The following is a 25,460-nucleotide window of genomic DNA, read 5'->3' as shown; positions in this document are numbered from 1 at the left end:
ATCAGTACGATTAGGCCCCTGCCTTAAGGAGATTTCAGTTTGGGAAGCAAAGCAAAAGACTAAACCTAGTTTATAGCAGATAAAAAAGAGCAGTGGGTAAATATTTCCTAAAAAGAAGCACTAGGGCATTAAGACTGAAGAAATCACTCTCAAAAGGTATTATCAAGTAAAGCTTCATGAGAAGGTGAGGTTTAATGAATATATTATTGTTACTGGTTACAACAATAACAACAATACTTAATAATATTTATAAACTATTTATTCCAGATATTTTTGACTTTGGAACTAGAATTCATGGATTCAAAATCCACCCTGTCACTTATGATAGGTAACTGCTTAACTGCTTATCCACCAGCAAAATGAGGATACTGATAGCAATTATCTTATGTCACAATAGAAAGTTCTAGGTTAAATGGGTTTAAAATGTGTCAAATTAATTAAAATTTCTAAAACATAATATTGGCGCATAGTAAGCACTTTATGAAGCATTTGTTAAATTAATACTTAAATAGATTTATATGGATTTAAGTGGAAATTTCAATAATGTGCATGCACCATGAAATGCTGATTTATTGGTCAAGACTGAAAGCTACTATTCGTGCACTATAGGAGAGGGAAGTAGTGAGGCGAAATGATCAGATATTTGAAGTGATTGAATAATAGCTGATAAGAAAAACTAAATGTTTTTGATATACTTTTTGTTCTCTGCATAGCATCCATCTGAAAAACAGAAAGATAATGCAAGTTTACTCACCATGTATTTCTTTTTTTTTCCAGTAAACCTAATTATTTCCTAACTACAAAAAAAAGACCTCTTGGGAATAGAAGACATAATGCTGTCTTCTAAAAATAAAAATTAAAAACAACTGTTTTTTCAAACCAAACAATCAGAAATCATGGGTAGTTAATATTGTTTTTATCAAAAACATTTCCTGTTTGCTTAAATAAATATTATATCCTCCAAAGGAACAAAGCCTTAAATTAAGCAGTTCTTTAAGTGTTATGTAAGTCCACATTTTTGGGTTCTGGAAGGTCTGGCACTAGGTTAAGCATGTGTGATATTTTCTCTTTAGCTGAGAGCAGGTCTCTCACTAAGCTATTTCTCCTTGATGACCAAGTCTATCTCTTATTCACTATATTATATCTACCTACATTAGTGCCTGGCACATTCACACATGAATGAATAAACAATTAAACGCAAAAATGGTACACAAAGCCTAGAAAGTACACTGTGCCTAGTTTAGGGAGACCAAACAGATGAGACCCAGTGAAGTTAGGATTTTCAGATAAACAATGAATAATTTTTAGTGTAAGTATCTCTCAAATATTGCATGGGATATACTTACACTAAAAATTATTCATTGCTATCTGAAAATCTGATTTCACTGGGTGACGTATTTTTATTAGCTAACTCTGGTAACTCTAATCTAGTTATTGTAATTAAATTAAGGTTTACACATTTATTCAATTATCTAGTTATCAACAAGTATTGATTGCCTCCTTAAATTATTAAATTATGTATTCCCTGCCTACCAAGTGCCAGGACTTATAAATAACACTGGCAGACTCTCACTTCATAGAGCACTTATTTCAGTGGGAGACTGGAAGAGATGAAAAATAAATAAGTGAAGTATTAAATTGGCAAGGTAATTTCAGTTAATGACAAGTGTCATGAAAAAAATCAAGCAAGATGATAAAGTAGAGAGTGAAGGATGGATCAAGAGCTACCTTGGGTAGAGTGTGCAGAAAGGCATCATTAAATGATGTAAAGAAGCCAGTAGTATAAACGGCCAGAAAAAGAGCACAAAAGGAAGAAGAAACAGCAAGTGCAAAGGACCCTGGGCAGAAATGAATTTGAATATTACAGAAAAAGAATGAAAACCAATTAGATTGCAGTGAGCAGAGGGCTGAGGAGTGGTGAAAATGTAGTACAAGAAGAATCAAGAGCCAAAGCATGAAGCAACTTGCATTGCATGGGATGGCATTTGGATTTTATTCAAGTTAAGTGGGAACCACTAGACTGATGCGATCTGAAATACTTTGTTATTGTTGTTTGTTTGTTTGTTTTCTTTATTTCTTCTAAAATAAAAGGGATACATGTGCAGAATGTGCAGGTTTGTTACATAAGCATACGTGTGCCATAGTGGTTTGCTGCACCTATTGACCTGTCTTCTAAGTTCCCTCCCCTCAACCCTCAACCCCCGACATGCCCTGGCATGTGTTGTTCCCCTCTCTATGTCCATGTTTTCTCAATGTTAAACTCCCAGTTATGAATGAGATATGTGTGTTTGGTTTTCTGTTCTTGTGTTAGTTTGCTGAGAATGATGGCTTCCAGCTTCATCCATGTGCCTGTAAAGGACATGATCTCATTCCTCTTTATGGGTGCATAGTATTCCATGGTGTATATATACCACATTTTCTCTATCCAGTCTATCATTGATGGGCATTTGTGTTGGTTCCATGTCTTCATTATTGTAAATAGTGCTGCAATAAACGTGCATGCGCATATGTCTTTACACTAGAATGATTTCTATTCCTTTGGGTATATACCCAGTAATGGGATTGCTGGGTCAAATGGTATTTCTGGTTCTAGATCCTTGAGGAATCGCCATACTGTCTTCCACAGTGGTTAAACTAATTTACATTCCCACCAACAGTGTAAAGGCGTTTCTATTTCTCCACAGCCTCACTAGCATCTATTGTTTCCTGACTTTTTAATAATCGCCATTCTGACTGGCATGAGGTGGTATCTCATTGTGCTTTTGATTTGCATTTCTCTGATTGTCAGTGATGTTGACCCGTCTGATCTGAAATATTTCTACAAGACCCTTTGGAATGCTGTGTGGAAAATGAATGGGTATGGTGGGAGGGTAGGAGTGGAGGTGTAGCACCAGTTAGAAAGTTGGGGTCAACATAGATGCATAACAGGCTGTGACTAAGGGGGGTGAATTGGAATCCATATTGAACGTAGAAGTAATAGAAATTATGAATGATTTTTAACTCTGGAATCGGAGAGGAATAGTGAGAGAAGGAGAGAAAGCCACTTGTTTTCTCTGTATGCCCTGTATATCAGGTAGAATACATTGATCTTCTTTGTCCTTCATTCTTAGTTGCCTATATTGGCATCATCGGTGGTTAGCCTCTATTTCCTCGAACTCACAGATGTCTTCAAACCTGTACACTCTGGATTTAGCTGCTATGACCGGAGTCTTAGCATGCCGTACATTGAACCAACCCAGGAGGCAATTCCATTCCTCATGTTGCTTAGCTTGGCTTTTGCTGGACCTGCAATTACGGTAAGAATTACCCCCAAAATTGTGTTTATCAGTCCTGGAAAACTAAAAATCACCACATTTGTATAATAAATGGGTTCAAAGCAAACAAAACGTGAACTCTAAATCCTAAATCAAAGTCATGTCTTTGAGATATATTGACAGTATCATGTGGAAGTTAATAGCTTAACATTATTGGCATTAAAATTTAAACATTTTATGATTGGAGAAATGATTGATTCCTAGTGTTTATGTTTATAAATCATTATGAAAAGTTTTGTAACTTTATAATTCTCTTTGAATGGCCAATAGGACATTTCTGATACACTTTCTAATTAACTTACTTTACATGTGTTTATTTGGTATCTGAAGCCTGAAAAAATGGGGGAGAAATTACATACCCAACAGACTTTCTTCCAAAAGTGCATTTGCTACCACTCACAGTTTTATTTTTTACCAGATTATCACTGTTTATTGATTATGGGTACTGAGCATAAATAATTATAAAGATATAAAAACTAATTCCAGCCATGCATGCATGCACACATACACATACATACAGACATACTCAAATAATAAACTGTTTTATATTCAGAAAAGGCATTTGCATTTTAAAATATGTTCATGAATTCAAAATAGCTAGAAGAGAATAATTTAAATGTTCCTAGCATAAAGAAAAGATAAATATATAAGATGACGAATATCCTAATTACTTTGATTTGATCTTTACATGTTATATGAATGTATCAAATTATCAGCTATACCCTGAAAAGATGTACATCTATCATGTATCAATAAAAAATCTAAAATAAATAAGTAAATAAAATGTGTACATAAAGAAATGCTCTAATGTACTGGAACTGAATTCAAAACATAGTTGTTTTTAATGTGTTAATATACACTGTGAGTAACACACTTTTAGATAAATCTATTAATAAATAAGACTGGCCAACCCTTTCCACCACCTCTTTTGCCCCAAAAATACTACCTAAGAGGACAAGAAACACTTTTCAAGGGAAATGGTATTTACTTCTACAGTGAAAAACTCTTGTTTTGCTTTTAGCATGTTCGTGAATGTCAAAGGAAATGGCTGTTAAATTAAAAGCTTTATTTGAAAGCTTCACATTCTAATGAATTGGCCTATTCAGGTTCAGTACAGCAGCAGTTTAAGAAGAGTCTCTGCATAGATGTTCTAAACTCTATACTTATATGTAGCTATGGATTTTTTTAATTCCCCAATATTAAATAATTACAATATGCCGTTTACAATTTAAATACATAGTGTATAAAATATTCTCAGAAGATAAAATTGAAACTTAATTTTCATAGAACTTTATCATATTTAAGAGGTCTCTAAACACTTTAAAAATTAATGAGTTATTCTATAGTGACTGTCAGATTACTAGAACTATTAATAATGTACTTGGAAGAAGCTGAGACTCTGAGACTAATAAAACATTCTTGGAGTGCAGTATTGTTCAGAATACCATTATTTTCCTATTATTAACTAAAGTTTTAACAAAAAATTCATATTATACAGTCATTTTACCAGGGCAGAAAAACAGAACTAAAGACAAAAGCCACATGATTATCTCAATAGATGCAGAAAAGTTTTCAATAAAATTTGACATACCTTCATGTTAAAAACTCTCAATAAACTAGGTATTGAGGGAACATACCTCAAAATAATAACAGCCATGTATGACAAACCCAAACATCATACTGAATGGACAAAAGCTTGAAGCATTCTGCATTGAAAAACAGCACAAGACAAGCATACACTCTCTCACCACTCCTATTCAACCTAGTATTAAATTCTGGCCAGAGCAATCAGTCAAGAAAAAGAAATAAAGCGCATTCAAATAGGAAGAGAAGTAAGACTATTGCTGACTAGTCACCAGATGGCATGATCCAATGTCTAGAAAACCCCATTGTCTCAGTCCAAAACTTCTTAAGCTGATAAGCAACTTCAGCAAAGTCTCAGCATACAAAACTGTTGGGCAAAAATCACTAGCGATCCTATACCCCAACAACAGTTAAGCTGAGAGCCAAATAAAAAAAAAACTCCCATTCACAATTGCCACAGAAAGAATGAAATATCTAGGAATACAGCTAACAAGAGAAGTGAAAGAGCTCTGCAAGGAGAACTACAAACTACTGCTCAAATAAGTCAGAGATGACACAAACAAATGGAAAAATATTCCATACTCATGGATAGAAAGAATCAATATCACGAAAATGGCCATATCATCCAAAGCAATTTATATATTCAATGCTATTCCCATTGAACTACCAATGAAGTTCTTCATAGAACTAGAAAAATCTATTTCAAAATTCATATGGAACCAAAAAAGAGCCCAAAGAGCCAAGGTAATCCTAAGCAAAAAGAACAAAGCTGGAGGCATCACATTACCCAAGTTCAAACTATACTACAGGGCTACAGTAACCAAAACAGCATGGTACTGGTACAAGAACAGAGACATAGATCAATGGAACAGAATAGGAAACCCAGAAATAAGACTGCACACCTACAACTATCTGATCTTTGACAACCCTGACAAAAACAAGCAATAAGGAAAGGATTCCCTATTCAATAAATGATGCTGGGATAACTGGCTAGCCATATGCAGAAAATTGAAACTGGACCCCTTCCTTACACCATATACAAAAATCAACTCAAGATGAATTAAAGACTTACATGTAAAACCCAACAGTATAAAAACTGTGGAAGACAACTTAGGCAGTACCATTCAAGACATAGGCACGGGCAAAGATTTCATGATGAAGACATCAAAAGCAATTGCAACAAAAGCAAAAATTGAAAAATGGGATCTAATTAAACTAAAGAGCTTCTGAACATCAAAATAAACTTTCAACAGAGTAAACAACCTACAGAATGAGAGAAAATTTTTGCAAATTATGCATCTAACAAAGGTCTAATATCTAGCATTTGTAAGAAACTTAAATTTACCAAAAAAAAAATCCAATTAAAAAGTGGGCAAAGGACACGAACAGACACTTCTCAAAAGAGGGCATACATGCAGCCAACTAGCATATGATAAAAAAGCTCAACATCACTGATCATTAGAGAAATGCAAAGCAAAATGAAAATGACATACTATCTCACACCAGTCAAAATGGTTATTATTAAAAAGTCAAAAAATATTAGATGGTGGTGAGGTTGTGGAGAAAAAGGAACACTTATACACTGTTGTGGGTTCAACCATTGTGAAAGACAGTGTAGTGATTCCTCAAAGACCTAAAGTCAGAACTACCATTCAACCCACCAATCCCATTACTGGGTATATACCCAAAGGAACAGAAATCATTCTATTATAAAGACACATGTACACATATATTCACTGCAGCACTATTCACAATAGCAAAGACATGGAATCAGCCTAAATGCCCATCAATAGACTGGATACAGAAAAGGTGGCACATATACACCATGGAATACTATGCAGCCATAAAAAAATGAAATCATGTCTTTTGCAGGGACATGGATGGAGCTGGAGGCCACTTTCCTTAGCAAACTAACACAGGAACAGAAAACCAAACACCGCGTGTTCTCATTCATGACTGGGAGTTGAACATTGAGAACACATAGGCACATAGAGGGGAAAGATACATACTGGGGCCTACCTGAGGGTGGAGACTGGGAGGAAGAAGAGGATCAGAAAAAGTAACTAATGGATACAGGGTGTAATACCTGGGTGATGAAATAATCAGTACAACAAATCCCCATGACATGTGTTTACCTATATAACAAACCTCCATATCCTGCACATGTACCCCTGAACTTAAAATAAAAGTTTAGATAAATAGAGTTTATAATATATATAAATTTTGTATATATAGATGCTTTAAATATATCATACTGTCACACCAGAAAGCGCTTATCCTAATTGGGTAAAGTGCTCAAAATTATTATAATTGATATATTTGAATTTGAAATAAATTACATAAAATACTACACAAATGATCATGCCTCTGTTATAAAAACTGTATTGATATTTAATCATTGAAACAATTTGCTTTGTACATATCTAGAAGTCTTTCTCCTCCAGGGTATTTTATCAAGTTGCTAGGACAGCAAATTTAGTTGTGGCACTCCCTGCCAGCACTATTTATTTCATGTTGCTTCCTTTGCTGACACTGGTACATGTCCTGGGGACAATAACCTTGGTGTCATCACTGTGTGCCTGCTTGTGTTGACTCCTTCACATCCTATAATAAATTCTCAATATACAAATTTGAGATGCTTTCTGAGGGATTTGGCATTAAAACTTTCTTTCTTGAGGCCTGAGAAATAAAAGGGAAAATATACCATGCCTCCCTTCCACCAGGCTGACCTGGGAAGTCCAGTGCCAACTCCTTCCAGAAAGGTGCCACTCAATTCCTGCAACTCCACAGAACCTCCATGGCTGCTGCATGCCTCTTCATGGAAGGAAAGGCAAACTAGGGGACTATTTACACTTCAGGATCCCTGATTTCCCTATATCACTTCAGGATACTCCAAGATGACAGCAAATTTTTCCCACCACACTGGTTTTATAGGTTTTAGGTAACCAACTGGATGGTGAGACAGATTTGACTTTGCTGACATCAAACACTTTGTCACAGCTTTCTCTCCAAACATACACTATACTTCTGGATTTCACTCTAATTTCATTTTTTTTTCTTGGTTTTGAAGGCCTTCTCCCCAAACATACATTTTCTCAGCAGTGATCCTCTAGTGTCTGCAGTCATCTTATTCTAGAACCATAATTTTATCTCGAATCTTCCTACATATATAGCTATGCTAACTCCTTTCCCTCTCTCTTCCTGTAAGTAAAAATAACAGACTCTAATTTCTGACTTCAAGGATGCCAGTTTCTTTTCTATCTTTGGGGTGGCATAAGCCCCTGTTCCAAAAATGGGGTCATGAGAAGGGGTAGGGAGGTAAGCAGAACTCTCCGTTTGGGAATGAGTGTCCAAAAGGAATTGTGTGAGGAGAGCTGACACCCGCCACGTGGAGTGGGGGGAAGGCAAAGCAAAACAAAAGGCCTCGCTTCAGCCAGATTCTCCAAAAGGACCTTCATATGAATAAAAAGATCGGCTGATTTTTATGCAGGAATTTAAATATGAATCATTCAGTATTTGCTTCCCAGATTTTTTTAATGCTTTGAGAGATGTTTAAAAATAACTTGTCTTCGTGATGTTATACATGAAAATGGAAAAATATATTTCATTTATGTGAAATGTATATTTTTATTTTTCTGAAATTGCCCTTAAATTGAAAAATGTCTTCCTTAATATTCAATTTTCATTTACTCTAGAGTGATAAAACAAGCATTCTGTTTTAGGTTCTTTGGAGATTATTTCTCAGAGAAAACAAGAAAGACTATTTGGGTTTATCATAAATCTTCATGAAGTCTATATGAACAGGAAAAAAAAGTGGGCTTTTTCTTCCTGGAAATATAATTTTATTACATATTGTTAAAGAATTAATACATCTAATTTTATAGAAGAATTCTATCAGAATTTAATCCTAAGTCCTGGGATAGCCTTAGCTTTAAGAGGCTACACAATCAATATGCAGAATATTAGACATGTTAGGGCTTCCAAAAAACATTCATTGAAAATTGAAACATTGAAGATACTGTGATGAATACTATAACAATTTTTGTTGTTTTGTTTTACAAGAAAGACTTTTTGGATTGTGGGTGATGTCAGAATACTAACAAGAAACCTCTATCCATATTACATGGTCTAGACAAATAAGTGTTGATGCACTTTCTTTGCATATGAGTTTTGAACATATTCAAACAACTAAAATAAAACTCTTGGCAGGATGCGATGGCTCATGCCTGTAATCCCAGCACTTTAGGAGGCAGAGGCAGGTGGATCACCTGAGGTCAGGAGTTTGAGACTAGCCTGGACAACGAGGTGAAACTCTGTCTCTACTAAAAATACAAAAATCAGCCAGCCTTGGTGGTGCATGCCTGTATTCCCAGCTACTTGGGAGGCTGAGGCAGGAGAATGGCTTGCACCCAGGAGGCAGAGGTTGCAGTGAGCCAAGATCACACCATTGCACTCCAGCCTGGCCTGCAGAGCAAGACTCAGTCTCAAAAAAAAAAAAAAACTCCTGAAATCTCAAGGTCTCAAGGTCATTTGAGATAATGACTATTGTATTGTATGACAAAATACACTTTTCTATACAGATAAATTCTTATGTAATTCAACAGTCATGGACAAGGTGTGAATCATTACAAATACAATTATAAAGAGAAAAACAAAATTATTCACAGAATTTTTATTGAAGAAGTGAAGGTGAAATTAATCTCTTTTAGCTGAATACATTTCAAGAATAAGTGGTTAATTTTCTGGAAATGATGAATTTGAGGTAGCAGTTATATTATTCTGTGTAATTGTTGTACTACGTTGTATCTGTCTACACGGAGTATAGAACCTATTGAATTTCCATGTCTAACTTGAAGTGCTAATGTAGGACTATATTTTTCAAAAAGTATAAATGGTTAACTCAGCATCCAATGGTTTGAAATGAATTACTTTTGATTATTCATATAATGATTGATCTTAGAAGAGTTTATTATGCCACATGATTTTCACACATATGGTTATGGGTAGAGTTCTACTATGATAATTACTCTTTAAATTTTTAATACAAAGTAAGATTGTTTATAATTAAACATGTACCATATTCCATACAGAAGTAAATATAGCAATTTAAGCATTCAAAGCAGAAGGCCATAGGCTTACTGTCATTAGATTTAAAAAAAATTATAATTTTGAACACTTCATAAAATAAATGTTAAGCTAATAATGACAACTGAGAGGTTTCCCATGGAAAACCTATTTCAGTCCAAATCAGGGTTATAATATTTACAGTGCCATGATTATTTGTATTTAAGAGACTGTTAGTATCTCATTTAAGAGACTGTTTGTATCTCATTAATTGTACTTTCCTCAGCTCCACACATTTATAGCAAACCAATATTTAATTTCACAACAATCTTTTAGGCACAATTATCTCAAATATTTGAAAGACTTTTTCGTGAATAAAATGGATAATTTTAAATCTTGCTTCTGTTGTACAAAGTAATTGACAACCCAAAGGCCTAAGGTAGTTAGCAAATGTGAGTCCCACAGTAAAAGCCAAAAATGCAAATCTCACTGTGCCAGGCACTGTGCTAGACAGTGAAGGTGAAAGGTAAACAAGAAATGGTTCTTCCCTCAGAGGACCCTAGTCTAGTGAGAGACAGCCAAATGAACAATTTCATAAAGCTATGCTAGAGGGAAGGATAAGATGCTAAGGGAGCCACATAGACAGAGATGTGATTCAATTCAGGGTACAGTAAGAGGTTTCAAAGAAAACTTACTGAAGGAAATCATGCCTAAATCATACTGAGTTCCTTCATTGATCTCACAGGTCCTAAAATCCTGCAGCAAAGTGCCCTGTTCCTTATCTTAAGACAGTCCTCTTGACACTACTGTATGACATTGTGAACACATTGTCTAAATGTCTATATCTAGGAAATACTACCCTGCTGACCTAGATTCTCTTGTAGTCTGCATTCTCTGATAAGACAGCCACTAGCCACCTGTGGCCACTTCATTTTATATTTAAGTGTATTTAATTTTTAAATAATTAATACAATGGCATAAGATTAAAAATTCAGCTACTCATTTGCGGTAGCTATATTTCAAGTGATCAATACCCACATATGGGTAGTGACTACTGTATTGGACAGTGCAAAGGATAGTTCCATCATTGCAGAAATATTTATGGGACAGCTATGCTGTAGAAAGCACTTTTCTACACTCACATACTTTCCATGGATTGATCCTTCTGCTCAATCCCAAATTGGCTTATGGACCTAATCTGCTGGTAAAATGTTCCAGTACATGAGAGTCCAGAAGACCCTACAAAATCTCATCAGAGTGGCCTGATTACTTACTTCTCACTGCTTGATCAAATTCTCAGAAGAAATTGCTGTGCCTTTAAAGCTCTTAAGAAAATTTACATCTTTACTTTATTGAATTGATATGTTAAAGAGTGATATATAATTCCTTTATACCTGTTGGCTTAATAGGTATTCCAACATGCCTCTTCCTGAATACCCTTCTATCTTTGCAGATTATGGTAGGAGAAGGAATTCTCTACTGTTGCCTCTCCAAAAGAAGAAATGGGGTCGGACTAGAGCCCAACATTAATGCTGGAGGCTGCAACTTCAATTCCTTCCTCAGACGAGCCGTCAGATTCGTTGGTGGGTGTGGGGAACCACAAAGAAAAGAAATGTTTTTTTTCAAATTGAAATGTTATATTTAATTATAGATATCAAGTCTCTTACACTATAATTTAGAGGTATAATTTCAGTACATGATTAGTTTTACGTTGTACAAGAAACTTAAAACACCAAAATTTGGGCTTTGTATCTGAAATGTATTATTTACAGTCGTAGCCCTTGTTTTGAGAGCTAATATGCCGTGTGTTTCAACTTATTTTTGCCTTAGCTCTGGTTGAAGTATGAATTTATTTTAAAATGGTTTCACTGGATCTGTGTTCAGTTTTTTAAAATGGAGAACAAACGTCAGCAGGCCAGAATGAATAGACAACTCTTCAGAAATTACTTTAGCCACATTAGTGATTCCATTTCAATTGTCCTAGAGCGTTTTCATCCAGAAGTTACTACACTTTAAAATGTCACCATTGAGTACTGCATCATGGCCATTTTTCCTTGGTTGTAGCCCCTAATGTTACCTTTCATCTTTTACGAGACCTATAGAAAATCTATAGACTTGGATATCAGCAACGGAATCAAACCAGTTTTCAAACCTTCATCTCTACTGCTTAGCATTGGACCATCTTAATGTTGTTCCAGTCACAGGTCTTTTATTTTTTTAATATAGTTGAATAGTCACCCACAATACATCACACCAACCTGAATGTTTTCTGTTCATTCCCAATAAGTCAGCATAAAATTATTTTTACCTGTAACATGTAAGCTCAAAATAATTGATGGCTTTGCTTAATCCCTAATAGATAATTATACACAAATTTCTTTCTCAGAGGAAAAATCAGGTCTAACTCCTGCCCCAGACTCTGCTCCACTAAGCATTTTCTTACCATCACATTGAGATGATAAGAAAACAATAGACAGCTTAACAGCATCGCAAACTCAGGCAAGGAAATAAAACTCCAGGACATGTAGCTGCTCACAGAGAAAATATTCCCTAATGTGACAAAATACTCTGGACAGAGGGCCACATACCCTCTCTCGACTGGAAGGATGATCCATTCTATCCTAGAGAACAATGTTCCAGAGCCTGCATCAGCGATAGGTCTAGAAAGTCCATTATCCAAAGGAAAAAGTACGTCTTTGCATGCTTCTAGGAATTAGAATGTAGAAATAAAGTTTCTGTGTCATGAATCCCAGGTGTGTGGGTGGAGAAGCAATTGGAGGAATGGTGGTTAGGTGACAGTAAGCAGTGAAGAAAAATGCAAAACAGGGTAATGTGCAAGCCAGCACTCTTGGTCTGGAGGCGGTGACTGAAGAATTACCCTGGTCCTCTCATAATGATTTCTATGAGCAACTCATGAATCAGAATGCAAGCTGTCAAGTACAGAATGAATCTAGGGTGACAAGAAAACCTAGAGTGAGAAAGTTCCAGATCATGTGCCTGTGAGCAGAGAGCTGGACTCCCAAAGATAAGGCCAAGCAAACAACTTTAAGCAGGCATGGAGTTTGCATGTACAAGTGCAAGGATTTTTTTATTTCATGGTTTAAGACTGGTCCTAGGAGAGACAGAAAAAAGAATTTGGACCAAGAGATGTAAGAACATCATGTCCAAATTCCAAACACACACGTAGGCTCCCTACATTCGTGCACCTAGGATAAAATTGTCATTTCCACGTTAGGGCCTGTCTGACTTCTCTGTTTTAATTAGCATTCCTAGTATGATCACAGCTTGAAGAGAATTAGAATGGATTCTGTAGGGTGTGATAACTGTGGCTAGTGTTAGAGACCATTAGGGAGAAATAACCCTGGCAACTTAGAAATGCTAAGCAAATTAAAACTACCTTAAATTTTTCTTCATTCCACACATGTCATCCCTCTTAAATCATACCTTAGCATGCTCCAAGTGTCTGGCAAGTGACTTACAGTGAATGTTAAGAATTGGCCCTTTATCACCAAATTAACAAAAGTGCCTGAAGTTACTACTTTGGAGATACTCATTGCCTTTATTTTGGCCTTAAGTATCTGTTTAGAAGTTTAGGAATTTTCTATACTGTCTTCTTGAAATTAACTTAGAGAAAATGAACACAATAGATTTTAAGATCTTAATTCATTAATGTTTAATGAATATGTTTGATGCTGACGCAACCACCAACTTGGTAACAATTTCTTTCATTTTGCTTATAGGTGTTCATGTATTTGGACTATGCTCTACAGCTCTCATTACAGATATCATACAGCTGTCCACAGGATATCAAGCACCTTACTTTCTGACTGTGTGCAAACCAAACTATACCTCTCTGAACGTATCTTGCAAAGAAAATTCCTACATTGTGGAAGATATTTGCTCAGGATCTGACCTCACAGTTATCAACAGTGGCAGGTTAGAAATAGATCTAAAAACACTCTGCATCATTGTTTTCATTATTCAATTGCTGGTTGGAGTATCACTTTAAGCATGCCTTTTCCAGTCATGATTTTGTTTTTATTTTTCTTTTCAATTCAATGATCTCTTCAATTACTAAACCATAGAAACTCATTGGGGGCTTCTTCCAAATTCTCGATGTCTCCAAATTTCAGCCTCACATTTTTGCTATTAGTCCCTATTTCGCCAAACTTCACCATGTTTTGTGATCAATCCTATACCCATTATGGTTTTAGGTTGCTATAAATGGTTTATTTCAGAATATTCACAGTCAATCATGGCTGGCAGTCACTATAACTCTTGTACTGGTTTAAAGACTAAACACATATGAAAGTTATATCTCCATTATATGTTCTATAAAAAAATGTGAATTTTCCTTTTTGTAAAGTTTGAGAAGGGATAACATCTAGGATTGCATATGTTTTCTTTGAATCAGATATAACTCATGCCCCAGACTCTGTGCCATAAGTTCATTCATTCTTTGAATGAACCCAGGTGTGCATAGCTTCTGGCCTTACATGTCAGAATATAAAGGAAACTCAAGAAGTTACCAATGCATTAAATTTTTTAATAAACAAAGTAAAAATAAACTTACACGACAAGAGATAGTAGTTTAGAGGCTCAAAAGAAATAAATTGCAGAGGGATAAGGGCCAATCAATTATTGAAAGAATTGAATTTTCCACTCAATAAGTTCCCAAATATTGACTAAAGAGTCAAAAATAAGTTAATAGGTACACCTGAATAATTAAAGCCTGATGTTATGTGATTATACACATTAAGTTTCTCATGTATCATTCAATAATTTTGGGCCTACAGCCAAGACCTATGTCCTCTATTTTTTTCTCAGTCCTATTACATTGATTTATCTCTATTGAATGGGGATCTTCTTTATCATGGTACCAAATAATTAGGAAGGCACTAATTTAGTGAATTTTATTTTTTCTAATTTTTTAATTCATTGAAACAAATCTCTATTCTTCTTTTGCCTGCCCTTTTCAGTGTCTCTTCGCTACCTTTGCCTGCTCTTTAAACTGTTTAAATAAGATGATCTACGATTCTTGAGATGAAATTATTGTAAAGTGTACTACATTTTGTTAATTTTGTAGAGAAACATTTTGTTAAAATTAGACTTTTCTTATGCTTTCTAGAGTATTAACAAAACACATTTAGATCCAATGCCATGAGAAAATAACTTCATTTTTTAAAATTTTTATGTAAATAAAACAATGTGTTTAGGAGCATAGAAAAAGTTTAAAGCTTTAAACCCCTATGTTTTATGAGCTGTTACTTAGAACTGGTATAATTCTTACACCAAAGAACAATGGTGTTTTCCAATCCATTTGTACTTTCAACCATCCTTCTAGTGATGTAATGAAGTGGCCCCTTGCCAAGCTAGCAGTTCTTTATACTGGAAAGTACATCACTACTATTTGTTAATATTAATAGTGATTAGCAGTATTTATTTTATCACTAAGGTCTTTCACCAGAAAGTTGAACAGAAAGTAAAATTATTGCTTATTGCCTTGTGACTTTTAAGTTGAACATTTTAACCACTCAGTGTCTTTGAGATGATTGCTAGCAGTGTATCTGAACTACAAGGCATAATTTGACTATCTTCTTTTGGCAGAAAGTCCTTCCCTTCTCAACATGCAACCCTTGCTGCCTTTGCAGCTGTGTATGTTTCGGTAAGTAACTGGTTCTTTTTTGTTAAGTTGTGTTCTATAGAAAATCTGAGGAATAAGTGTTTTCTCCAGGTGACTAATCAGATGATATAGCCATGTAATAACAGAATGGTAAATTTAGCACTGCAGCCTTTCAATACAATGGCATCCAAAGCAGAAATCAAACATTACTATAAAAAATAGTACAGTAAAAGAATTTTTCTACACAGTTATAATAGTATTCACTTATTCTGGTATCCCTTTAATATTATACTTCATAGAAGGATATTGTGAATTATAGGAATGTTACAAAACTTGAAAGAATCACAGTAAGTACCCACAAAGACATACAGTGTGCGCGCACACACACACACACAAACATACGCTACTTTAGTATTTCTGTAACAATAAGTTTTAGGTCAGTGTAAATTTAGAAATGTTGTACAATGAATAGTCATTTTATCTAATTTGTACAATAGTCCATGAAGTCTTTCCTGAGAAAAATGAGCGAAATTATATGACAAGTAACATGGAGACTAAACAGTTAAATGGCTAACTCTACTGTTTTGGTATTTTTCCAACTTTCATGTAATTAAATGAGAGATCTGTTATTTATTTGATAAATTTCATCATGCATATCCCTTCTTGGCAGGTACAGAACATAGCCATAGGAAGAGGGGGTGAAACAGTAAAACTGAAGTCAATTGTATCAGACTTTTAACTTTTTATTTGATTATAATTTACTAATAAAATGGCCTTTCTAACATACTTAACCCACTTCTTCCATTTTTAAGATGTACTTCAATTCCACATTAACGGATTCCTCTAAGCTTCTGAAACCTCTCTTGGTCTTCACATTTATCATCTGTGGAATAATCTGCGGGCTAACACGGATAACTCAGTATAAGAACCACCCAGTTGATGTCTATTGTGGCTTTTTAATAGGAGGAGGAATTGCACTGTACTTGGTAAATAATTTACTATTATCTTATAAACCAAAGTTTAAAATGGAAAACATGCATAGAATATTTTGCACTATAATAGCTTCCTTGCGATATATTTTATATTCATGAGAAAATCTCTGGCCACATCTCCATTCTATGCCAAAACACATATCCCACTTTCAAGAAAATCATTTATTGAACTCTTACTATGAGCCAGAAATTGTAATTTTAGAAAGATTTTTGAATTTTGTCTTTATGTCAACCAAACAGGAGGTGGGCAGGGACTACTATTAATAGTATAATTATAATGCTACAGATGAGGAAAGTGATTATTGCCGAAAGTAAGGTTAGCGAAAGCAAAAATTTAGTTAAAGTTTATATAACTTGCCCAACACCACAGATTTAGCACCTGAATGTAACTGTGATCCAACTAATACTGACTTCTTTAACACTACTCTTTTTTCAAGCCTGGTCTCCCTCTAAGGGAAATATCCTCAGCATAAGGAAACTGAGATTGTCCATTTCATTTTGTCATGCATGCATGCATTCATGCATTTTACATTTATTCAATATCTATTCTGTGCCAGGGATTATACTGAACATTGTAACACTGAGAAATGAGATGTATTCTTTAGAAGTTTACAATGTAAAGACTAACATAAATAGAAATGGTTACAACATGTTAAACGATATAACAGGGTATGAACAAAGTATTTTAGGAATAGCAAACTGCCTGAGGAAGTTAGAAAAGACGTCACAAAAGTGATGTATGTGTGTTGTTGTTGTTGATGTTGTTGTTGTTGTTGTTTTTAATGGGACTTCCATGGGGTAAAAAAGAAGGGAGGGCATTCAAGAAGAAGAAACTACATATGCAAAGAGACAGGCATCTGAAAGAGCAAGTGGAGGTGGAAGGTGGGGGAACAGGAGGAATGAGACATAATGGCCAGGTTTCCAGCATGGAGCACTGGGCAGATGATGACTTCATTAGCAGACCAGGTAAACGACAGATGAAGCAGATCTGTGGGGGTAAAGGGAGTTGAGGGGATCAATTGAATCAATAAGCACTTGAGTAGTTGCTTCTGGAGTTCAAAAGAGCAATCAGTACTGGAGAAGGATACTTAATGGAAGTACCATTGTAGTTACTACGGGTATATAAAATTGCCAGGTCATAAAAATAAAAGGTAGCCAAGGAATACCAATAAACAACTGACATGCAGAGGAAAAGGCAATAATGAAAGAAACTGAGAAGAGCTGACAGAAATAAAAAATAAATTTTCTGTAGCCAAAGTTCTCAATCGTGTGGTCTTAGTGCCCTTGGAAATGCATTACAAGAAAAAGATTACCGAAATACAGGTAAAGTACTGAAGTGTGCTATAATTTTATAAGTTTTTTTATTTTCATAAACTGGCACAGTCAAGATTGTCACCTTAAAAGTTATTCTTACTCGCACGCGTTCTTCACTGCAGGAGAAAGGGATCGAGTTAAAGCTGGTGTGCCAGGAATTGTGCATAAGCCTGGGTTGCCCATGGGAGTGTTAGTTGGCAATGTGCATTGCAGAAGAAATAAAGGAGACTGAAAATGCCACTCTCTAGTTTATGTATTGCTTTTCGCATGTGTGTCATTTCATGATGTCCTGGAATTAGCATGGGATTTATAGCCCAAAGGATTTGGTTATGAATCCAAATTTTCCTCCACTTAGCCAAGTTACACAGCTTCTCAGAAGCCTGTTTCTTCACCTACAAAATAAAGATACTAACTCTCTGTCCCATGTCATAACAAGAATTAAACAACTACAGTCATGTGTCACCTAATGATATTTTGGTCAACCATGGACCCCATATATAATACCATGGTGATCCCATAAGATTAGAGTACTGAATTTTTTTCTATGTGTTTTCTATATTTAGATATGCAAGTGCTTACCATTGTGTTACAATTCCCTAGAGTATTCAGTATAGTAACACACTGTAGGATTTTGTAGCCTAGGAGCAATAGGCTATACCATAGAGCCTAGGTGTGTGGGAGGCTATGCCATCTAGATTTGTGTAAGTGAACTTTATGATGTTCATGCAATGACAAAATCACCTGTCAATGCATTTCTTAGAATGTATCCCTGTCATTAAGTGACACATGGCTGTACTTGTATGGAGAGCTTATAGTTTAGTGGAGGATTTTCCCCAACTTACAAATTTAAGTACAATTATTAATAGAACATGAGGTAGGGATTGCTCATTCTGGTGAGAGCATAGACAGATATTTAGAAGAAGGTTTCCGCCAGGAATTAAAATACTTGAAGAGGCAGGAGCTTGACTATTTCATTTCTGTCTGCACTCTTGCCCTAAAATTGGAAAATTTTCAGTTCTAAGCCAATGCTTTGTTCATTGTTAAGCATTCTATAAAATGTTAAATCAATATTTTTGTTTTGAACTTGAATAGTAGACAGTGGTTACCTCCTTTTGAAATTAGCACACAAATAGGTGTCTGCTGCTTGATTTTTATCTGTAATACCAAGTATCTCAAAAACTCAAACTCCAGCAGGGATTAGATCTTCTATGTGCCTAAAGGGTAATGATTTTGAGTCTGAACTTAGCCTTTTTCCAAATTTTTGCTTCCCAAATCTAAAACAAACAAAAAAAGATACAATGTGTATGAAGACAAAATTAAATAAAATCTGGCTCAAATTTAGTGCAATGGTACTAAATTGATCAAATAGTATTTCCCAATTTATGACCCAGTTTAAATCAGGAAAGAAGCTAGGTGCCCCAATCTGGCGATGGTTTTTGCCCTCTCTTCCAAGAGCACCCTGTACAATGCAGAACACACAAGGCTGTACTCAGTGTGAATAGTAATAACATATGTCTCTGACCTTATTTCAAAACCAGATATCATTTTTTATAAATGATATATTGTTCTATATTTTGTACACTTCTTCTATTTTCCATCATATGATTGAAAATGGAAGGTAAAATAAATCATTTAAGCCATTTGAGATGTCACTGAACAAGAAGTTCCTAAATCCAGAAAAATGAATTGCTTTGAAAGGCAGAAAAAAAAAATGTCCTTATTTCTCTTTTGTCTGCTTTTTCTTCTGAAAATATACACAGGATAAGATTGACAAAAACATCCAGTAGGATGGAGAAAAGAATGGGGTTCGCATTGCTGAGCAATTCATGCAGTGATTTATGATATAACTTACAAAGTATTTCCCTGCAAAAATATAGTTTTCATGTTTCATTATTTGTACTAGTCAATGGTGTACAGGAAGCATATACCTATGTATGTACTTCAGTGGGTACTCTAAGGAAACCCTAGCGACTGTCTTCTAGTGCATGATATTTATTGCTTTCTCTCAAACACTAGGGCTTGTATGCTGTGGGGAATTTCCTGCCCAGTGATGAGAGTATGTTTCAGCACAGAGACGCCCTCAGGTCTCTGACAGACCTCAATCAAGATCCCAACCGAGTTTTATCTGCTAAAAATGGTAGCAGCAGTGATGGAATTGCTCATACAGAAGGCATCCTCAACCGAAACCACAGAGATGCTAGCTCTTTGACAAATCTCAAAAGAGCAAATGCTGATGTGGAAATCATTACTCCACGAAGCCCCATGGGGAAGGAGAACATGGTTACCTTCAGCAATACCTTGCCGCGGGCCAATACCCCATCTGTAGAAGACCCTGTCAGAAGAAATGCGAGCATTCACGCCTCTATGGATTCCGCTCGATCAAAGCAGCTCCTCACCCAGTGGAAGAATAAGAATGAAAGTCGAAAGTTGTCGTTGCAAGTCATAGAGCCTGAGCCTGGGCAGTCACCACCCAGATCCATAGAAATGAGGTCAAGCTCAGAGCCATCGAGGGTAGGGGTGAATGGAGACCACCATGGTCCTGGCAATCAGTACCTCAAAATCCAGCCTGGCGCTGTCCCCGGATGTAACAACAGCATGCCTGGAGGGCCAAGAGTGTCCATTCAGTCCCGCCCTGGGTCCTCACAGTTGGTGCACATCCCTGAGGAGACTCAGGAAAACATAAGCACCTCCCCCAAAAGCAGCTCTGCTCGGGCCAAGTGGTTAAAAGCTGCTGAGAAGACTGTGGCCTGTAACAGAAGCAACAGCCAGCCCCGAATCATGCAAGTCATAGCCATGTCCAAGCAGCAGGGTGTCCTCCAAAGCAGCCCCAAGAACACTGAAGGCAGCACGGTCTCCTGCACTGGCTCCATCCGCTATAAAACCTTGACAGACCATGAGCCCAGTGGGATAGTGAGGGTTGAGGCTCACCCGGAGAACAACAGGCCCATCATACAGATCCCGTCCACTGAAGGTGAAGGCAGTGGCTCCTGGAAGTGGAAAGCCCCTGAAAAGGGCAGCCTTCGCCAAACTTACGAGCTCAACGATCTCAACAGGGACTCAGAAAGCTGTGAGTCTCTGAAAGACAGCTTTGGTTCTGGAGATCGCAAGAGAAGCAACATTGATAGCAATGAGCATCACCACCACGGAATTACCACCATCCGCGTCACCCCAGTAGAGGGCAGCGAAATTGGCTCAGAGACGCTGTCCATTTCTTCTTCCCGCGACTCCACCTTGCGGAGAAAGGGCAACATCATTCTAATCCCTGAAAGAAGCAACAGCCCCGAAAACACTAGAAATATCTTCTACAAAGGAACCTCCCCCACACGGGCTTATAAGGATTGAGTGATGTCCATTCCATCATTTGCGCTACTCCCAAAAGACCATATGTTGATTCTACCTGTGTTCTGTTCCAGCGAATTGGGAAGTCTCACCAAGCTAGACTGTCTACCATCAGCCCAGAACTCTGTAACTTTTCAGAATTGCTATACTCAAACTTGTAGATCTCACATCAAGGAGAGGGAAAAGCACAATGCAAGAACCTAACTAACGTGATGATGTGAAGAGTTTTCTTAAGACCTGTCGTCAAACTTAAAAGGTTTTGCAGAGGGCAGTATCAAAAGAAAGTGGTTTTCTTCAAATGTGTACTATTTTACTTCCTGAATGTGCCAACTTTGGGGATTTTTCTTTATAGTGAGCTGTGGGAACCCAGAACACACACGTTTTCCCTACAGCAGAGGCCATGCAGTATTATATATTCATTTTGCAGAATCTGCACCTACAGCTCAATACGGGTGGTGCTGATTATTATAGTACATATACCATGTAAACTCTCAAACTCTATTTAGCTGTGAAATAGTGGTGTGCAATTCCTTGTTAAAGAAATGCTACTTTATTAAGAAGATGCTGGCTGCTTTGTGTTAGAATAGAACACCCCGCAGCTTCTCTGTAGTGGCTCTGTCACAGTCAAAAAAATGAAAAGGTTTTTGTGCGTTTCTTCAAAATTCTGCTTTCTTCAACATCAAAAATTGTGTAGGAATATTTTCAGTGAAAGAGAATAACTAGTACTTTTCTGCATAGTTTTTCTGCTGCTTACTTTTTATTTAAGTATAGGTACTGCTAACGAATCTGTTTTCTTAGTGAGTAAATTTGCATAATTTTATAAATATTATTATTTTAGAGAATCTTTTGAAGTTGTTGTGATCATATTTTGCTTTCTATGGCTTCTCCTTAACTTATTGATTAATTTTTTTGATGTTATAGATATGTTCTCCTATTTTAAAAGCAAAAATAACAATTGACATTCCTTGAGCAAAATATACTGCTGTGAATTTGCAAACAAGAAATCTGAGCCAAAACTTGACATTGTGGGTCACATTGCCAGAAATGGTGGTCAAGTTTGCCCTTAGATGTCTACAACTAGCTGGCATAGGTTGCCATCTTAACAAGTAATCTAAAAGTCCCATTTGGTTCTACATTATTAACTTTTTTTTTTTCTATATCCTGATGACCAGTAAATTAGAGCCACACTGGTTAAGTTTGACTCTTGTCTCTAAAACATTTTTGTTAATTGGACACCAAGAGGAAGAATCTGAAAAAAATACATGTTGGTAAGTCAAAGTATCTCACGGTATAAATTAAGAATGACTTTCTTCAAAATATCTGAATAGGTGCAGTTTTAGTTTAACATGCAAACAACCATTGTTGCTACCTATCCTGAATCAAGCCTTGAGCCTAAATCAAAGCAAACCAATACCATTGATAAGAAGATAAAAACAAAATATTTTGGAGTGTATTCCAACTTAAAGTATGAAGACATACTCAGTTCTTGGAACTTAGTATTAAACTTTTTTACGCCATTTCATAAGAATTCCGACATATACTTGATGATTGCCAAGGGGATGAAAGGAAACAACAGAGATGGTTGATCTGATCTTAGCTCACTTTCCAATAACAGAAGGAGTTGTTTACAGATGAATAGTATCACATCATTATCAATTTCCACATGAAAAAGGCGGAGCTTTCTAGAAAAAGCAACCTCAAAGGCATTAGGAATTTAGCTGAAACCAGCAGAATTGAAAACTCTGGCAATAAAACCTGGACTCAACCATATCCCTTCTGGCAATTTCCTTCTCAGAGAGGGGAGTGGGAATAAAATGTTGCCTTCCCCACTTCTCACCACCACCGCCATCATGACGCTCCTACTGGCTTTTGCCAGTTTGTAGAGGGAAAGGTGGGCTGGTTTTAGTACTCTGAAGGACAAAAACTAACAAACAAAAACCCCTGCTACAGCATTTCAGGTGCAGTATGATATTTCCTAATCTTTCCTATTTCTTAACAAAAGATTTTAAAGTACTTCTCTAGTCATTGAAGTTTTTTTTCTTTACATAAATATTGATACATTCTTTTTCTACTCAAAGTGCCAAAGGCTACAGTTTTTAATGACTTAACAAATTGTACCACATTGTTAAGGACATATAATGATAGACACTAGAACTCAGACCTCTGCATGTATATTTGATAACATGTCTTTTGTAAAAAAAAAATTACAAAAAAATTTGTTTACATTCCACTGGTACCTTAATTTAAAATAAATCAGACTAAAAGGTGGTATCTCTTCTTAGTGTTCTATTTATCTTATTTGCTAATGGGAGCACTTCTTCCTTTGTTAGGCTGTGCTTTACTGATAAAACCAAGTATTGAATAAAGAGAGTTAATTATCTTTTTAAAGTAAATAAAATTATGAAAATATATATAGTATATATAAAGTATTGTGTTTAAAAAAATGTTATGCAATGTTTTCCAAACTGATAAAGTTTGTAAAGTGCTATAAATGTATTTTGTTAAGTACAGATAAAAGCTATTGTGTGAGTATATTGTGCTAAAATCATAGAAATAAAGATTAGATTTCTTCATCAAAATTGGAATAGTTTGGTTTTTACTTCAGAGTCTGAATAGATAATAGCTTGGCTTATAGGAAAATAACTGAGGAAATAAGAAAAAATCAGAATTGATTAAATTCATAATTGTTTAGGAATGGGTTACAATTAAGAAAGAAAAGTTTCTCAATCTATGACATGTTTTCTTATTGTTTAGAATTTTCTTTTATGCTTATTAAACGAGCTCTATTATACTTTACACATATTTTTGCATGTCAATGTTACAGTGTATGAAAAAGAAAATATGAAGGACTTGACTAAGAGTAGTTGATGTACTTATTTTCCCAAACAGTAGCGCCGTTTATGTCATCATGGCCATTGGCGTTGAAGCTTTTCTTAAAAGAATGCTTCACCATTAACTCCACGATATTCTTTCAAGCCTTTAAGACTCATTATATGAATTTTACTGCTGACGATTTGTACATCTCACTGGAAGGTATTAGCACAAGTTTTTAGACCACAACCAGAACTTAGGATTTACTCAAATGGTTCTAAGGAGTTTGTTGAATGATATGTGAAGTTACAAATGTCCAGTAATGCCACCAAGTTCACGTAGCTGTCCAATCGCAACCAAGCTCATACATACCAGGCAACAATATCACAATCACTACCTGGCCAACAGCCAATATAAGATACTATTGATTGTAGGAAACATCCTGGTTTTAGAGAAGTTAACATGTGAAAAAACAATGTGTATCTTATATAATGGGTGAAATACAGTTTCTCTAGGTCTTTAAATTAAACTTCTCTAGGTCTTGATTTTCTCGTTTCTAAAATGGAGACATTCAGCCATATTTCCCTTTCTAAAAGATGTCCTAAAGTTCTCAATTTCTATGGATTATCATTATGTATTTTATCCAATAAGCAATAACTGGTAAGAAAATAGGAAATAACGTGATGATCTAAAATAAGTAACTAATTAGTATTGCCATCTTTGACTACAAGGTTAATAGAAGCAAGCCAACTGGGGTTGCTGAAAGCCTACGTCAACTATTTCACCACATAACATATGAAAACAGGTGACCTGTATACATATACCCCTAGTCCTAGTACCGTTATCATGAGGCAACAGGTGAGTAGATTCTATCATTAAGGGCCTTGCTATTTCTGTCTTTTATAGGTCAAGTCTTTACTTGATGTCTATGGGTAATTCCATATTACAGGTCAAAGGGAATATAAACATGTATGCATGATTCAGAGAGTAATGTAATTAATATAAATGAAAAGATCAAAATGAGTTAAGATGATTTAATCTAAAAAAACAACAACTATGATTTGGAAAATTGCCAAAGGCCTGTCTGTGACTGGATATTTCATTTCCTCTGCTTAAATACGTTTCTGCCTTTATTCTGTAAGAAGATTCTAAAATGCCCTAGGATCAAATGTTCCCATTTGAAGAAAGCATATATTTCAGTAATAGTATATAGATTGCAAGTAAGATCTATTTATAGAAGATCCCCATTGACAATGCTCTCAAGTTGAAAGAATATTTAGATGAGCCATTTGATATAGAAGTGACTTTTATTTCACTGTCAAAACAATTGTCAGCCAAAGAAAGTTCCTAATTTTGTGTATTTGTGCACCCCAGTTAATGACAAGTGAAACTATAGTTCTGCCACCAATTCTACTTAAC

At 35.7% G+C, this 25,460-nt stretch overlaps 1 protein-coding gene across 3 annotated transcripts in view; it reads left to right on the top strand.

Annotated features, from left to right (window-relative positions):
* The window catches only part of PLPPR4 (phospholipid phosphatase related 4), a 44,687-nt gene extending 20,878 nt beyond the window's left edge, over positions 1–23,809 (top strand). The window contains exons 2-7 of one of the 3 annotated variants that reach the window (XM_032155285.2): positions 3,111–3,296; positions 11,416–11,545; positions 13,703–13,898; positions 15,570–15,627; positions 16,398–16,571; positions 19,908–23,809. In XM_032155285.2, coding sequence (XP_032011176.2) covers positions 3,111–3,296; positions 11,416–11,545; positions 13,703–13,898; positions 15,570–15,627; positions 16,398–16,571; positions 19,908–21,233 — 2,070 coding nt within the window. In that variant the 3' untranslated portion in view covers positions 21,234–23,809. The remainder of the gene's footprint in view (positions 1–3,110; positions 3,297–11,415; positions 11,546–13,702; positions 13,899–15,569; positions 15,628–16,397; positions 16,572–19,907) is intronic. The other 2 variants (XM_032155286.2, XM_058439551.1) reach the window with 2 other exon arrangements.
* Positions 23,810–25,460: the final 1,651 nt, after the last annotated feature.

The sequence above is a fragment of the Hylobates moloch genome, unplaced genomic scaffold, assembly GCF_009828535.3.
Source record: "Hylobates moloch isolate HMO894 unplaced genomic scaffold, HMol_V3 SCAFFOLD_5, whole genome shotgun sequence".
NCBI classification, from domain to species: domain Eukaryota; kingdom Metazoa; phylum Chordata; class Mammalia; order Primates; family Hylobatidae; genus Hylobates; species Hylobates moloch.
The sequence above is the reverse complement of the archived record's forward strand: the minus strand, read 5'-3'. Positions and strand labels throughout refer to the sequence as shown.